General features: G+C 34.2%; 2 protein-coding genes across 2 annotated transcripts in view; both read left to right on the forward strand.

Annotated features, from left to right (window-relative positions):
• Positions 1-1,243: 1,243 nt before the first annotated feature.
• LOTGIDRAFT_155256 (hypothetical protein) lies at positions 1,244-2,462 on the forward strand (the record flags this gene model as incomplete). Its single annotated transcript, XM_009066832.1, has 2 exons — positions 1,244-1,765; positions 1,800-2,462. 2 exons carry the CDS (start codon positions 1,244-1,246, stop codon positions 2,460-2,462), a joined length of 1,185 nt encoding a protein of 394 aa, XP_009065080.1.
• A 7,232-nt stretch (positions 2,463-9,694) lies between these two features.
• Positions 9,695-18,768, forward strand: part of LOTGIDRAFT_91228 (hypothetical protein) — a gene marked incomplete at both ends in the record, with an annotated part of 77,637 nt that continues 68,563 nt past the window's right edge. The window contains one exon of the mRNA XM_009066833.1: positions 9,695-10,009. Coding sequence (XP_009065081.1) covers positions 9,695-10,009 — 315 coding nt within the window. The remainder of the gene's footprint in view (positions 10,010-18,768) is intronic.

Below are 18,768 nucleotides of genomic sequence, written 5' to 3' on the forward strand. Positions count from 1 at the left end.
AAACAGAAGTTCGACATTTTTTCAACTTTGGAGAAAATCGACTTTGAAGTTGTACCCTTGATTTTCAGAGGAAAATCGCTTATATTTTGGTTTGGGAAAAAAGTCTGAGACTGAAAGTGCTGTAACTGCCAGAGATTTCAAGATAGGAAGCTGAAATTTGGAACATAACAACTTCAGATGGGTGTGCACCTTCAGTGCAAATTCCAACTTTACATCTCTGATATTTTTCGAAGGACAGCCTGTTACAATTTTGGCCTTCACCCAAACCAGTGCAATGAGACCCTATAGGCGGACCGCCGACCCCCACCCCCTCACTAAAATGGCCATAACTTCGCCAATTTTGACCCCAGAGGTATAATTCGAAATTCGACTTAGAAGTTCCACCCGAATTTTCAAGAGGGAAATTTGCTTATATTTTGGTTCGGGAAAAAATCTGAACTTCAAAGTGCTGTAACAGGCAGAGTTTTCACGATAGAGACTTGAAATTTGCAACATAACAACTTCCAATAGGTGTGTACCTTCAGTGCAAATTTCAACTTTCCAGCTCTGATAGCCTTCGAACGAGAACCTGTCAAAGTTTTGATCTTCACCCCATTGAAAATACAGTGCAGAAAGACGCTATAGGCAGACCGCCGACATCACCCTTGACCTAAAATGGCCATTACTCGGCCAATTTTGACCCGAGAGGTACAATGTTTGAAAGTTTTGGCCTTCACCCAAACCAGTGCAATGAGACCCTATAGGCGGACCGCCGACCCCCACCCCCTCACCCTCACTAAAATAAAATAGCCATAACTTCGCCAATTTTGACCACAGAGGTATAATTTTTGTTGCAAACGGAAGTTTAACATGTCTTCTATCTATTTCAGTCGAAAACAGAAATTCGGATTTTTTGAAATCTTTCGGGAAAATCGACTTTGAAGTTCCACCCCAATTATTTCTCGTAAAGTCTCACTTACGAGATTATGTGAATAGGACTGCGCAGCCGTACAAGTTCACTGTACTGCTATTAGCCGAAATGACAGGACGTGGTCTTGTTGACTTTCAGTATTTTTCCTGGTAATTATTGACGCGGTCAATAAACTTTAAATTAATTTAAATTAATTTACCAGTGTATGTGTTGCTGACGTTGTTAGTTACTTTATCGTTGTTACGATTGTTATTACACAGGACGTTTTGGATTGGAGTTTATCCGCCATTTTAGTTTTGCACACGCTGTGCTTGACTTGTTTACATCGTAACTATGGCTGAGATTCAAGTTTCTCGGGAACTATTGAAAGAAAAACTAAGGCCGTCTAGAAGCTCGGTTACTGGTTCATCAACTAAAGGTGGAAGAAAGAAAGGTTTGAATTCCGATTCTCCGAAACAGATTGATAATACCACTAATTCTTTACCTGGTTGTAGTACCGGTAACAATAATAACAGCTCGACGAGTGTGTTTAAATCAAATATTTTTGCTTCATCATCAAAATCGAAAGACGGGTCGTCAGTCGAGCCTAGTAATAGTGACGTTATGTCGATTCTGAAAGCTATTCAGGAAAACCAAACTGCTCAGAACTCTCGTTTCGATAAATTATCTAGTAAAGTTGATGAACTTTACAATAATGACAATTATGACGATTATGATGAAAATGAATTATTAGGCTACAATGATGAAGAGTATTGTGATGATGATTTGGATGTTTTACCGGCGAAAAAAGCCAAAATATCATCTGATATGGAGTTATCTGACTATATTTTTGCCCAGGCGGGGAAAAAGTTGAAAGTGAAAGATTTATGTGATGTTCCAATAAATCAAGACATCTTTGATAAATAACTGGTTCAGAGATGGTGTAGATGATGATAGGTATAACGAATTGATAAAATCTATCCCCCGTCCTAAAAACTGTGAGACTTTAATGACGGTTAAAACTAATCAATTAGTGTGGGATTTTCTCAGCCAGTCTACACGTACGATGGACAAGCGAATACAGAATGCTCAAACTTCCATTATTAAAGGAGCAGTTTCGTTGTCTAAAATTACTGACACTCTTGGTAGTGGACAATCTATGGATGTGAATCATGTTCCGGAACAGGCAATGGATTCCCTAGCTCCTTTTGGACATGCCAATAAACAATTATGTTTTATTCGTAGAGACTTGATGAAACCCGATATGAGGGGCGAGTATTTACATCTATGTAGTCAAAATTTGAAATACACAGACAGTCTGTTTGGTGATGATGTTTCCAAAACTGTCAAGGATATATCTGATTGCTCTCGTATAAGTAACAAGATTGGTGCTTTTCAAGGTCGCGGAGGACAAGGAAGGTCTATCCGTGGTAGAGGATTTAGAGGAAGATTTTTTAGAGGTCATTATCGAGGACGTAGCTCTGGAGGTTTCTATGGTTCATATGGTTCGGACTCCAGAAGAGTGGTCAAGGTCGACCCTTCTCCCAACAATCTCAACAGAAGTAGTTTCTGAGGCAAGTATAAATGCCGGTAAGTTTCAAGCTGGCAGGCTCTGTTTATATGGATATGCATGGGAGAAATTAACTTTAGATTATACAATTTTAGATATTGTTAAACATTGCCATTTAGAGTTTGTTGATGGGCTTATCCCTACTCAATATAATTTGCCATATCAACCTATTTTCAGTGAGCAGCATTCAGCTGTAATCACTAATGAGGTTAAAAATCTTCTGGATATGAATGTGTTACAGGAAGTCCAATTTTCGCTTGATGGCTTTGTGTCTACAATTTTTGTTAGACCTAAACCAAATGGTAAATTTCGTATGATTCTCAACTTGAAAGAATTAAATAAATTTATTGTTTGAAATGGATAATTTCGAAACTGCAGTTAATTCAGTAACTCAAGATTGTTTTTTCGGCAGTATTGATTTCTCCAATGCATATTATGCAATATCTATTGCCAAAGAACATAGAAAGTTCCTTAGATTTATGTGGAAGGATAAATTGTATATGTACACTTGCATGGCTCAAGGGTTAGCTAGTGCGCCTCGAGTGTTCACAAAGTTATTAAAACCTGTGTTCTCAACTCTTCGTCGTCTTGGTTTCATCAACACTGCCTACATTGATGATTCTCTATTACTAGGGGATACAGTTGAAGAGTGTCAGAATAATATTTCTGAGACTATTGCATTTGTGGAGAGTCTAGGGTTTACAGTTAATTATGAAAAATCTGTCCTCAAACCATCCAAAGAAATAGTTTTCTTAGGAAATGTTATTAATTCCCATACAATGACAGTTACTCTAACAGAGGAGAAGAAATCCCGTATTATACTAGCCTGTAGTCAGATTTTTAAATATTCTAAGGCAAAGATTAGGGATGTTGCTAAGGTTATTGGCTCATTTGTTGCTTCGTTTTCAGCAGTTCAATATGTGCCATTGCATTATAGAGAATTAGAGAGAAATAAATATAGGGCCTTAAAATGTTCAGGCTTCAATTTTGATGCAACTATGGTTATCTCAGAAGATATGAAATCTGAAATTCAATGGTGGCTCATTAATTTAGACAGTCAATATAGAGTTATCTCCCATGGGTACATTCATTTCACTGTTACCACTGATGCATCTCTGTTAGGTTGGGGTGCTGTGAGTGACGATTATAAAATAGGTGGTAGATAGAATTCTTTAGAATCAGAATTTCATATTAATTATCTTGAATTACTTGCTGGATTTCATGGTTTGAAATCTTTTAATATTGACAATAAATTTCATGGTAAACATGTGAAAATACTATCAGATAATACGTCTGCTGTTGCTGATATAAACAATATGGGAGGTATTAATTCTGTATGTTGTGATATGCTTGCGAAACAACTCTGGCAGTGGTGCATTGAAAATAATGTTTGGCTTTCTGCAAGTCATATTCCTGGAAAATCTAATGTAGCAGATATTGCTTCCAGGAAATTCGATGACCAAACTGAATGGATGTTAAATTCAGATATTTTCTGTAAGATTTCTAGTTTATGGGGTTTACCGGACATTGATTTATTTGCTACAAGGCTTAACTGTCAGATTAAAACTTTTTGTTCCTGGAACCAGATCCAGATGCATCTAATATAAATGCTTTTACTTTTTCATGGCATGATTTTTATTGTTATTTGAATCCTCCTTTCAGTTTATTGAACCGCTGTGTTCAGAAGATTCGTCAAGACAAGGCGAAGTGTAAAATTGTAGCACCAATATGGCCAAGCCAACCATGGTTCACGAGGTTACTCGAGTTGATAGTAGATGTTCTGAGCACATATTGTGAAAGATGGCGCTCTATAAGTGTCTTAATAATAATAATAATAATGTTCCAGTGGTTCTTCCAGCTCAAAAAGATCTTGTGCAGGTATCAAGCGGAGAGTCGCACCCTCTTTGGGAGAGTCTAAATCTTATGACATGTCATGTATCCGGAGTCAACTCGGAAAACGAGTATTTTCTGAAAGAGCAACAACTATCATCATGGCATCTTGGAAGTCAGGAACCACGGAACAATATCAAGTCTTCCATAAGAGATGGTTTCAGTACTGTCGTCAAGAACAGAATAATCCACTTTGCTCATCTGTCGTAAATTTTTTGGCACTTTTGTTTTCTGCTGGCCTTGGTTACAGTGCTCTCAACACAGCCAGAGGGGGCTCTCTCATCATTAGGACTTATATTTGATGGATTTTCAGTAAGTCGTCATCCTTTAGTTATAAGATTTTTTAGAGGGGTATTTAATCTTAGACCTACTCAAGTGCGTTATACATGCACTTGGGATGTGGCTCCTGTTTTAAAATATTTGCAGACGTTATCACCTATTGCAGAACTTTCGTTACAAAATTTAACACTGAAATTAGTGATGCTGATCGCTTTAATTTGTGCTGCAAGAGTACAATCTCTTCATTGTTTGAAATTGTGTAATATGTTGAAGAAGAAATCTTCATTTGTGTTCGTGTTTACTGACGTGTTAAAAGTCAGTAGGCCAAATTTTCATGCGCCTGAATTTGTTTTGAACTCTTATCCTCCAGATAGGAGACTCTGTGGATATACTGTTATGAAACAATATTTGGAACGAACTGAGAATTTACGGGAAAATATGGATGGTCATCTGTTCATAAGTTACATTAAATTGTGTTTCGCGGGATACTTTTGCCAGGTGGCTTAAGGGTGCGGGTGTTGATACCTGTGTTTTTACAGCTCATAGTGTGCGCTCTGCCGCTGTTTCTAGAGCGAAACTGTGTAATGTGCCTATTAAAGACATAATGTCTAAAGCCGGTTGGACAAATGTCGGAACTTTCAGGAAGTACTATGACAAACATGTTGTAACTGATCAAATGTTTTCTGTATTAAAAGTTTAAAATTTTCCTTTGTTTGCTTTAAAGATTCACATAATCTCGTAAGTGAGACTTTACGAGAAATAATTAGGAAATTAAACGAGACTTACCTTGGTAAAGTTGAAGTGTGATTCCAATTATTGGAGTAAAGAGGAATCACTGTAGAGATTAGTTGCCTCCCTCCCTTCCCGGCATTCCAGTTCTCAATAAGTTATCTTAATATATATATATATTATATTTGTTACAAAACTTCGGAAAATTTTTATTTAAAGTATGAACTTGTACGGCTGCTCAGTCCTATTCACCTAATCTCTACAGTGATTCCTCTGTACTCCAATAATTGGAATCACACTTCAACTTTACCAAGGTAAGTCTCGTTTAATTTCCTAATTTTCAAGAGGGAAATTTGCTTATATTTTGGTTCAGGAAAAAATCTGAACTTCAAAGTGCTATAACAGGCAGAATTTTGTACGTACCTCGAACGAGAGCCTGTCAAAGTTTTGGTCTTCACCCCATTGAAAATACAGTGCAGAAAGACGCTATAGGCAGACCGCCGACACCACCCTTGAACTAAAATGGTCATTACTCGGCCAATTTTGACCGGAGAGGTACAATTTTTGTTTGTAATGAAAGCTGATCATTTCCTCCATCTATTTCAGTAGAAAACAGAAGTTCGACATTTTTTCAAAGTCCAAATTTCAACTTTACATCTCTGATAGTCTTCGAGTGGCAGCCTGTCAAAGATTTTGTCTTAACCCCAACCAGTGCCACGAGATTCTATAGGGCGACTGCCGACCCCCACCCCGTCACTAAAATGACCATAACTTCGCAAATTTTGACGCTAGAGGTATATTTTTTGTTGCAAACGGTGTGTATCTTGAGTGCAAATTTCAGCTTTCCATCGCTGATAGTCTTCGAAGGACAATCTGTCAGACTTTTGTTCTCCACCACGTTGTACACCCAGTGCAACTAGACGCTATAGGCAGACTGCCGACCCCACCCCTGAACTAAAATGGCCATAATGATGTGAAATGATGTTCACAGACAAGAAGATGTAATCATGCCTATTTACACAACAGCTAGGCAAATATATTATAGTCTATTTTATGTAGTCTGTAAGCTATCGATTAGATGCAAAACATATCACAAACAGAAGGAAATAACCTAAAGTGTAACAATCGCCGAGTTAGTTTGTTTTTGTGGCTATAATGTCTTCCACAACACCTGAGACTTGTATTATCGTGTGATACCACTAATTAAATGAATAAAAATGTAAATGACTCATTAGAGGATAAAGTCTTAGATATAAATTTGGCTTATAGATGCTTTGATTTTCTGGTATCAGGAGTTTCCCTTGGTCTTGGTTACGCATTTCGTTGTTATACAAGGGCCTACATTATTATTGGGAAACTTTGTGTTTTTTTCTTAGATTGTTTTGGCCAACATCCTATAACCTCATAGGTACGCCTATGTTATCTTTGATATCATTTACTACAACTCAGGCCTTTACGCCCAAGCCTTATAAGAATGTGTTATCATTATCTCTATAGACAGCTAGCGTGTTTGTAAGGATTCGTCTGGTTGAGTGTCCAATGTATTTGGCTAGTGTCTGGATTAAAAAAAGACACCCATCTGTGTACCCATCATACAATTTACACTTCTTTGTGCTTTGCTAATAGGCTTAGGTTCAATTCTAATAGATTAAATATACCTCATAATGTATCATTTCACATGGGCGCATTGGAAACATTATTGTTGGTGCGGAAATCGAATTTAATTGGATTCTATGAAGATATTAGATTGTGGATTTATTTTGATCAATTAAAACCATTGTTTCAAAAGTTATAAGTTGCTGATTCTGAACCTAACCCATGAAGAATTTATAGCGAGTTTCATGTCGTGAAAACCCCCTTGTCCAATAGCCTGCAGTAATATATCGATATAAAGCTACTTAATCCCATCAAGTGGTTTTAATAAGAGAGCCAGTTTATAAAATCTCTACTTCCTCATTAGAGGTATTAATGTCAGTTATCATTTGGTAAGAACAGACTATACCACACTTGAAACTCGACCTTAAATGGTTCATGCTTTGAGAAAAACAACATAATACGTCTATAAGTAGTAAAGCGGTTTTAAATTCATCTAGGGTAGTTTCTTTTAATCTAATTTAAGTGCAGATCTAGATTGTTTTCAATTATCATCTTAAAGTCCTGTTCTGTGGAATTTTGATGCAAATATTGTCAAAAGTTTTTTTCCTTTATGATTACCAAATAATATCGCTGTTGGGTGAGAGTACAAGCCAATTTCGCCAGGGAAGCGACATTACACATTTTTTGCCATGATACTATCCTATTTTTCTGTGAATCGCTTTACTTTTGATTTGCAATAATCTTATTCGCTGAAATACATATTATATATTGTTTTAACCTGTTCATATCTAAGTTATTTTTTTTACCTGATCAACATGATAATTTTTATTAACTAAAATCCAATTGTATTATAAATTGTATTAGTGTAACAAACAGAACAGACCTTTTCATAAACAAAGGGTTTTCAGTACCCATTTGGAATTATTTTCGTACATGTACTCATTATTTACAAAACAAAACACGAGTACTTATTAGCTGGATCTGAATCTGAACTTTATTTTACGGTAGAAATTTGTAATAATTCTGAAAGTGTTCACTATTTTCGCACTTATGCTCATTATTTACAAAACAGTACGTAAAATGGCTATATATATGCAAGCGTGTTGATTGGAAAATTTTTAATAATTTCGGAAGTGTTGAAAAGACAATGAGCAAAACCAAAACTAAATATGGTGATATGGGCATGGACACAATATGGAACGAACAATGACTGCGAATTTATTTTATCATTTACGACTCAGGATAACGACTCTGTTGTATACATTTAGTTGAATAAATACAATTGCACAATAAAAAATTTATATTTATACAGTTCTCAATACATCAGTTGTATATGGTAATTACCAACAACAGATGGAATGCATTTAAAAATTATCTCTTGCGCTGCGCACAGGCCTATAAAAGTTATGTTTTCCTTCTTCTGACTCCACTTAATGTCACAGTTGAAGTTTCAATAATTTGTCAACCCGTTTTCAAAATTGTTAATTAAAATATTGACCAATGCAATGAAAATGCAAACTAAATTTTTTTTGTAAAATTAAAGCGAAATTGAAAACGATGCTCCAGGCGCACCTCTATCTATAAGCATCACAAGCAAATCACATTATGTATCATTTTGCAATGTCTCAAATAGAATCTTCTTTGCGTAAAAATATAAATAATATAATATAGTGCCATACAAAAGGCGATTGAATTGAAATTCAAATTTTAATTTATTGTATCATATTTTATTCATAATATTATTGGGATAATTTAATTTAAGAATTCAAATTTTGATCTAATGTATTGTATATTCAGAATATTATTGGGATAATTGTGTATGAGTCCACTATTCAGGTTTCCGTCAGATGGCTGTTGATTTGATGACCAGCTTTCATCGTTCTTGCGACCGGCAGAACGGGAAACCAACTAAATTTTCAACGACTTGTAGCTATAGATGACATCAGGGGAAATCTGATTACTGAATTAAATCTATCTGAGCACATTCGCGACTGAAAAAACGCAGTTGCAAGCTGTTGCTCATGTTCCATTTTTAACCAAGTTAAAGGTTTTTCTGAAAATGCAGTTGTAATAGACAATATGACTACAATACAAATCTGTGTGTTCGATCACATCGAGAAAAAACACATAACGAAAATGAATCAGTTTAATCAGATTGGGAAATCGCAATATTGCTATACATACAGTCCTGAAAAACTTAAATCCTTGTAATCATGAAAAAGGTATGTAACTTGTGTTTACCAGTGTTACCGAGATTCTTAATGCCATTTTAAAACGTCCCTCGACATTTGTGCTTCATTTTCTATCGGACGTTTTGGTTCAAATAATTAACACATCTTCATTCATCGACAACATCCTAATATACAATAAGCAATCACATTATAGCGGCCACGTGGGAAAAGAAAGGCACAATAGTATCAATGTTAGAGCGATGACTAGAAGTCGTATTGGATACAATATCGAGGAAGGCTTGATCTTATAGATCAATGCTTGCCACAGATGACTGTGTATAGCAATATAGTAGACTCGTATATAGTTAACTAGAAGTATATAACAAGCGGTGTTATCAATGTTCAAAGTTTTTCTCCCTCAGGAAAGTTTTCAGTTTGAGTATGGGGTTATTTCAGTTTGACAGGTGTTCACCTGGAATCAGTGTCCATACAAATAGTGTTAGTGTTAAATATAATATTTTATTAATAATTTCAGTGTTAGTGTTTTTTGTTGATAAGTGTTCTGCTAATGAGTTGATTCGAATAGGATATATCACCGGTTCCGAACAATGGTTAGAGGATACGACTGAATTGTACGATCGTCCGGGCCAGAAGATATCCGGAGCTCTAACTTATGCCATTGCTGAAATAAATTCGGATGAAACAATTCTACCGAATCATTACCTAGATTTTATTATTGCCGAAACATTTGGGAAAGAAAGTGAAAGTATTAGACAAACAGTATTATTGTTAGATAAAAATATAAGTGTATACATTGGACCTCAGGAAACGTGTATACACGAAGGTCGTATTGCTGCATCGTTTAATATTCCTATGATTTCATATGTAAGTATTCATTGAACGTTTACACTTGATTATCTTTTCATTACCGACTAAAATAAATCATCTTTTTCCATATCGCCCACAATTAATGTTTGAGCCTTATTTCAACAATGGAAATTTTTTATTATTGCAAATCATCTTTTGTTCAGAAATGAATAAACTTCCATGTTTGTGCTGTTGTACTGAGATCAGATTAGAGACACGTTTGCTCGCTAACGTTGGGTTGTCCATCCATGCAGATGACACTTTTGGGATACGTCTTTCCTTCTGTCAGAAGTCTAATAAACTGGGCTGAAATGGAAGAGGCGTAGTCTTCCTTGTGCTACAATAAACCGAAGCCCCGAGTGTTATGTCGTACCCTAATGTCACTGTTTGCCAAATCTTCTTCAATGTACTCTGGGTGGTTTTCCAGTTAGGTGCTTATAAAAGTACGCCGTTAAACTTCATTGCTGTTAAGTTGTTTTAGAGAATAAAAAGACAATAAGCTAGCATGAATTATTTAGCCATTTAAACGAACATGTTATTGACTTGAAAACATTTTTTTTTAATTTCTTCACCAGCGGAGGCGTTTTTCTGTATCTTAATAGTGCAAATAGTATAGATTAAACTGATTAAGCCCCATTAGATTTTCTGTTAAAGCTTTTTTTGTTCAGTTGACTTTATAGACTTTTGTACCCCGAACTTGCTCGATTGTTCCTCAAGTAATGCCCTGTAGTATTTACAAAACTGAATGATTTAAGTTTTCACTGATCTGATCAGTTTTTGTAAACGATCCTGCTTTTTTTTAACTCTTGACAATGTAGTTTAGCTGTACTTTTAACATTAATTAGCTATATACATGATGGTTAGCTGTTATAAGTTATGGAATTGTTTCACTGAATTGAATACTGATTTGATAGAGGTATATATTGACGTTTTCCCAGAAATGAATTACAAAATGATGACAATTGAAGTAAATGTGGTTGAAAGGCAACAAGTTATTATTCAACAAAAGGCACTTACAAAGAGCTAAAGCAGTACTCACCAATGTCGTATATGTTAAATGATATTATATTTCTTTAAACCAAAAGAGATCATCTGAGACTTATTCTTAAACTCTTTCACCGAAACTATAAATCAATGATTTTTAACCAAACTAAAATGAAATTACTAAATACCCATTAATGTGAGAATGACTTTTGAATTGAATGATTTCCAATGATCCAAAACTGCTCTGAAATAAATGATAATGATTAATCAATAGTAATATATGACAACATATCAATGATGAAATGCGATTAATTGGATCAAGTCTACCGAGAACAAGTATATCATGAAGGTTTTCATTTTTTGAGTATGCTATGACAAATTTTTATTTTAGGAATCTAAGTCAGAATAAAAGCCTTTGACAACCCGAGAATTTGCAAGAAATACTGTTGGGTGAGGCAATAAATGGTATAATCGTCTTTCTTTGATTGATTGGGTCGACTCCGTATATTTAATTTTAAGGACCTAATTCCGAAAACTTCAGTAGAGTATTCTTAGTAAATGCACCATATTATGTAGAGTGTCCCAAAATCTTGTCCCCAGAAAGGGAAAGTGAAACTAGGATTGGATACCAGACACTTGTTAAAGGTATGATGAGCTAACGTGATAAAAAGGATGACAGCATAATGATTAAATGCCGACCTTAATGCGATATCAGAAAAAAAAATGCAAACCATTGTTTGATCTGTCTAAGCATGTTACAACATTCATAGTTATAATGATTAATAGTTATTAATTACAAATAAATCCTTTATATTAGATCAGAATGTATTAATTGCGTTGTTGTACTGCATTCGTTTAACAATTAACCTGTATATACTAAGTCGTATTTCGTTGCTGCTCTTTATGAGCACCTGGGTAGTGTTGCGCAGATGACGCTAATGTACACCGATCCACAAAGTGACATTCTGATCTGTATCTTTGGGATGTAAAACTCCAATTATTCATTCATCCATTTGTATCTTTGTAGCTTACTCATTGCATAAACTTTTATATAATGTGTTTTTAACATTTTCCAAGTAACACGGTCATTATACATTTAATTTTGATTGATATGACCAACATGGATAAAAGAGCCCAGGGCATCTTAAAGATCCACTGGAATCTGGAATTTGTCTCAATTGCACACTGCGTGTATTTTTCCTGCTCTCAATAGCCACATTAAGAATAGTAGACCTAAGACATAAAACTCCATTTCATTGTATTACATGACTTAGATAAATTATTTTACGAATTGATCTAAATTATACCAATTTTCTAATTTCCCTTCAACAAAACCAGTTATATTATTTCAATTATTTTCTATAAAACATTATTCACGACCCATCTGTACTCATGAATAAATCTACTATTAATAATATCGTTTATCAAGTATTAGTATGTACCCAACAATCGCAAGGTGGTCATTCATATCTTTACATCTAATGATTAAAATATACATGAAGAGAACCAATGCAAGAAGGGATTTACATGGTTAGATTCATGTATATGGAAATTGACAATCAAAGTGACTTGCTTAACTTTTTGTTCTACGTACTATTTTCACATATTGTATTTGTATTTGTGTTTTTTTTAACAATTGAACATGGTTCTGATATGTAACAAGGAAACCAAAGTGACACTGATAAATCTTTCTTCAGCTATTAGCATAATATTGTTAAATCTTTCACCCTTAACTGATATGTCCGCCCATGGGTTACAATCATTTACATTTTATACCTTGAGATTTATTTTGAAATAGTACGAAAAAATCTAAATCTTTAAAAAAATTTTTAGCTCGGTTCTCCAGAGATGCCATGATATTAATGCAGATAACAAAAAGGTTTTCATTGATGTGTGCAACAATATTCCACATTATTTCTAATAATTACACGTAATCCAAAACAGACATCGAGTTTCGAATCATTCGTGTTATCCAAATCTAAAAAACAACGGTTTATAATCTTTAACATTGTTCAGCAACAGAGAGTTAAAACATAATCTGTGACCTTTAAATTAAAGAAGAATTTTAATGTCAAATCAGGTTTTCTGACCTTACACTGCTTATCACAGTATTAGTTCGCATCTAAATTATTTTGGGCCAATTTTATAAATCATTGTCGTGTCAGATTTCAGCATCATACTGTTGTATGATTATTATTCTATATACTGTTGTATTAGAATTAAATAAATTACTTAAATACTGTTGAATCAGAAAGAATGAAATACTAAATATTGTTATATCAGAAAGAATGAGTTACTAAATACCACTGTATCAGAAAGAATGAATTACTAAATATTGTTGTACCAGAAAGAATGACTTGCAAAAATGCTGTACGTTAAAGACTTGGCTATCCGAATTTGTTAAGGCTTTTGTACTCCAACTTATTTACATGGGTTCTTGGTACTTGTATATCTTTATTATGAATCGATTTTAAGAAAATAAAGAGCTCTACCCAAAAAACTAATAGATAACAGAATCTTGTATCATGCTATATTGTTCGACAATTTTGGTTAAAATTTTTCGTTGGTTTCATAGCCTTCGAGGGAGACTGTGATATTGTTCGGCACCACTACGGTGCATTGTTCTGATACAGACGAGAAAGAAACAGAAGACAGTTTCATCAATTCATACTAAATGGTAATGCTTCTGTTTCCAATTGGTCAGACTGTTTATTTTCGGTTTCTATGAGCATACTATTACACAATTATTAATTAGTAGAAAATCACTCTGGTAATAATTCTTTGAAATATTAAAGACAAAATGAAGCAGCAATCTTCTAGAGTGGTTGATATGCTATATAGTATTGGCTTGATCGACTGGACCTACATAAAAACTAGAGCGTATGATATGATTATGACCATACTTTAACCTTTGCATGTTGGCAGCTTTTCAATCTATTGAAAATAAGTGGAAATCAATTGAACCTCAACATGTGTTTTACTGAACCGACTGAACTACCAAATTGAAGTCAACGACAGCAAAACATTTGATTTGAGTTCGATTAGACATGCGAATACATAATACGCTTCTCATCAGATTTTTCAGTTATGGAATTTTAATGATTTACATTAAATATGTCGCAAAAAAAGCCTTGATGTCTCAGGTCGGGCTAATTAAAAAACTCACAAATACTATAGAATTGCAGGGGCGAGACATGTTCAACCTTCTAGAAACTCTTGACGCCACCCGGCAACAGGTTTTGAGAAATATGTTATATTTTATAATGAACCATATAGTGTATAATGGCATTTGGTGCTTTTGTTGTTTTTTTACACAACTTTTGAAATATAAATCAATGAACTGAAAATTGTTATTAATTATATCAGCTAATAAAACTCAATTTCAAAATCAAAATTCGACTCTTGGTTATTGAAAAGGTTTGCTGTGAGGTTTCAATCTGTGATATTTTGATTTAACAATTAAATTTCTCCGCCCGTCTATTTATTTATTATATATAATAATGTATAATATATAATTTAGAAAAAAACACATATCAATTATTAAATATCAACAGGTAGTTAACTTGTCAGACTTTCCTTATTTTAATAATATTTTATTGATTTCAGCATTCTTTTCTTATTATACTGGATATTAGAAAATGACACAAATATATTATTTTTATTCAAAATCTATTAACATGTAACAACTGTGACATGGGTTATAATTTATGGTAAATAATACGCAGTTGGATATGCCTCATTTCTTTTCTTCATGTATTTAAAGAGATGTATGAACCGGTAATTGTTTAATTTTTTTCTATATTACAAAAATACATTGAATTTCAACCTTGGTGAACAACAACCCAATATCAGACAATATATCAACTAGGTAGCTATCGTTATAATGATAATTGACATTAAATTCAACTTTCTGATAGTCATATATGGCATACATCTCCATGAGTTTTGGACCAGGCAGATGTAAAGATAATGCCTTCGTATTGGTTTGTACAATCCAGTTACCCCCTGGCATCTTTGCAGGTCGGAAGAACTGACATCTATAATAGCATTCAGCAGGAATGGGACAATGAAGCGGAACAATGAACCGGTCTCCGTGTTCTAAAGGCTGTGCACGTAAACCAACGACGTTACACAACTTTTTAATAATATTCTCTGTCTAATTACTCTCTTTTTTTGATTATAAATATTTCTTCTACAATATAGAACATTAAAGTTCCAAATATTCCCAGAAAATTAAATCATAAAGCACTATAAGATTATAAGAAATGTTTACCATCATAACAGAACAGAAAATATCTTAAAAACATCTTTAAACGTCTTTCAACATAAGGAAATAACAGTTATTGATAAACAGTAATATTTATAGGAAATTAATATTATATAAGATGATAAATGGGCAGTTGTTAAAACCGAGGTCATGAATAATAATTGTATTTTACCAATAAAATTACTATTGATGTTCTTTTATTTTTATGGCGATTGTATTAAGATAAAAATAAAACGATTTACACACGATTCAAGTCCAACCGACCACCTAGCCTAATTCGCATAATTAATAGGTACTTTCATAGGAGGCGTTGTCTCGAAGTTGCAACCCCAAAAAACACTAAGATGGCGAAAAATGTGCTTATGAAGACGGGCAATTCCTTGCATCGTGTAATTAGGTCAATTCTACCATGACAGCTGTCGACTGTCGACGTCCAAGGCGGCCTGTATTGTTCCATGTCAGCGCCTCAGACCTGGATCACTGACAAGGAAAAACGGTTTAGAAAATGTACCATCTCGACCTATGCCGGGAATAAACCCAGGACCCTCGTGTTAGCGAGCAAGCTTAGGATCCGCCAAGATGAAACATTTACATAACCATTTTGAGTTCATAAATAATGGTATTAACCTATGATTTACAAAGCAAGGGTTTTCCAATAAAATAATGTTATTGCTGTTCTTTTGTGTTCTTATCGATTGTATTGAGAAAAATAAGAAGGATTTAAACATGGTTCAAGGTCGAACTTTATGCGAACTTCTTGATACATATCTTGTCTCTGATTGATTCGTTGACAGTAAGTGTTAAGTCACATTAGAAACAATAGGTACATTGGCGGAGAACGTTCTTCCGAAGGTGCAACCCCAATTATACTTATATACTTTTCTTTTAGCGATTAACACTGCATGATGATCAGTTAATTAAGATTATAAAACGTTACTCAAATACAAATTGTCCAGTACTATTCACAACAAAATAAACTCATAATTTCTAAACCCTACACAAGTTGACCGACAAAATACGTATCGCTAGCTATAGTCAGCAAGTGATGTCTCAAAAAATTCAATCTTTTATTCATGGACCACAATAATCTTTTTGCAGCTTTTAATTTCTATAGTGGCATCTTGAAATTGCGAGATTGTCTTAAAAGTGACAAAGTGTATGTCAAAAGCCCGCGGCTCTCCGAAACTCCAGCTGCTGATGAACCCAAAGCTTAGATTAATTCATATTTGAGTTTGAATGGCCATTTACCTTTGTCAGTTGGTGGATTCAATTTTCGATCGGCGTTTGATAGTCCGATGACCTTGAATAAGTCACTCATAACCCAGCTGTAAATGGGTACGGATAATCCGGGAAAGATCAATGTAAAGAGGTTTGGCCAGGGACCAGCTGGTAGAAAGGATCCGTAACTGTGAACCTAATTGTTATCCTTGTAAAATATTTCTTTCTTTCTTTATTTATTTATATGTCGTATGTCTAGATCTTGAAAGCAGACCGTTTAAAAATGTACTCGTGCGGATATATTGTCATTGTAGGAAAGAAGTTATATACAATACATTCCAACAGATAATGAGTACGTTGACAAGAGCAAGCTCTCTAATAGCAAATAATTATAAAAACACTAACAATGTTCTTGGCAAAGTTTATAAGACATCAGCATAATAACAGGAATTAAAGAGTCGAAGACAATTATTATTAAGATGTTTATATGTCACAATTAATGGTTGCAGTGACACCCCCTCCCTCGGGCTTTATTAGAAATAGCTTTTCATGTCTTGGCTTATTTACAACATGTGTTTTTACTGCGTAGGATATATTGGTGTCAGTAAACCTCTATTATTGTTTTCCTAGTCCGGAAACGTTTCGTGCAATAGTAAAATACGATAGTGTAGATATGTCAATTAAGACATTTTTTGAAACGAGTGAGAGGGTGAAACATAATTTGATTTTGTTTTTTGACAAGAGTCAACGCTTCCACTACTGAAGGATGTAACTAATTGACCTTTGCTTCAAAATCTGTCTGTCATTTAAGGCGATCCGTTACAGTAGTTTTATTTCTGGATACATATCTTTCATTATTTTATTATAATTCAAAGTCAAACCTTTGCTGTGTAAAACTCGATAGAAATTGGAAAAGGTTTGATCAACCAAAGTAACATGAGTAGTGAACCATTTCGATCATACAGTTACAGTGTATTATGTAAAAATATTATATGTATTATGTACAAGAGACTTCAGGAGTTCTAAGATGGGCCCATATTTTGATAAAGGTAGTCAATATATTCATAAAAGTTATTATAGATTGTCTCCACTTGAAGAGTTGCTGCGAATTGGATAAAGATTTATACTCCGTGTTTTCACGGTGAATTTAGCCTTTCTAGACAAGAACCTTGACTAAAGTCAATTTGTCCTAAGTAGATGTAAATGAATGTAAATACATTCTCAATGCTACGTAAGCGTTTCTAAAAATGGTAATACATTTTTAATGTCTAATAATCCAAAACCAGCAATTTTATTCAACTACTTCAGCATAGATTCAAAACCGAAATTAAATTAATCGATGTCATAATGCTTTACGACTCATTGGCTTGAGACAAATCTGTTAACTTACATTAACCTTCCGATATTCAACTACTGTAGTTAATAATAGAAGATATGAATCACAGATTTAGGAAATACAGGCCCAAACGCGTAGTCATATATTGCAGTCAGGAGCGGACTGAGGGGATTTTGTTGAAACGTTAAGTGTTTAAAAAGGTTATATCAAAGAAGTGTGCTTATTTCATAATATTGTTTTGTGTTTGTGATTTGTATTCATCACTTCTAAATGTCGTCCAAGTCTTTAATGCAACAAGAAACTTGAGTATAGGTAGGGTGGGAGCGCTAGAAGAAAACCATTAGTCTGAGGGCATTAGCTGATCAGTCCGTAGCATTTTGAACGGCTGGTGGTTAAATTAATCTTTGAGTCTACTTGCGTCTGGGACTACTCTTTCAAATGTCTAGGATTTATTTCAATGTCAGTTCGCCCTCTCCTCCATGAAGATAAAAAGAAACGTTTTGAGCCATGACGAAATCGATTCCCACTGACGGACACAGTAGCGTTATGTTTACTCGTATTAACGTGAAACTAATTGAGTAGACATGCCTGACATCTTGTTGATTACTTATTTATTTCTTTAAACTGTTATTTTTTGCAACTGAAAACTGAAAACAGTAGCGACATTTGAGGTTTGTTAAAGGGGCTTAAGAAAAAGCCTTGGCCATTGTTATTATCGATGCACATTAAAAGGCTACCCAGATGTAAAATTTAGTATTTCCATTTTTTTAACCCAATGGAAAGTCTTAAAGAAAGATGATTTTAGTGTTCCAGTCATATGATGGCCAATCATTAAAATCGTTTAAAAATTTACCGCTTTTCATTATGAAATACTTATTCACATATGCTTTATATCGTAAGACCTCTCATAAGAGGAGTGAGTGAACATTGTGCAAGATTCGTTATTCTTGCGTGTTAAACAAATATATATTA

The sequence above is a fragment of the Lottia gigantea genome, assembly GCF_000327385.1.
Source record: "Lottia gigantea unplaced genomic scaffold LOTGIsca_8, whole genome shotgun sequence".
Classification (NCBI taxonomy): Eukaryota; Metazoa; Mollusca; class Gastropoda; family Lottiidae; genus Lottia; species Lottia gigantea.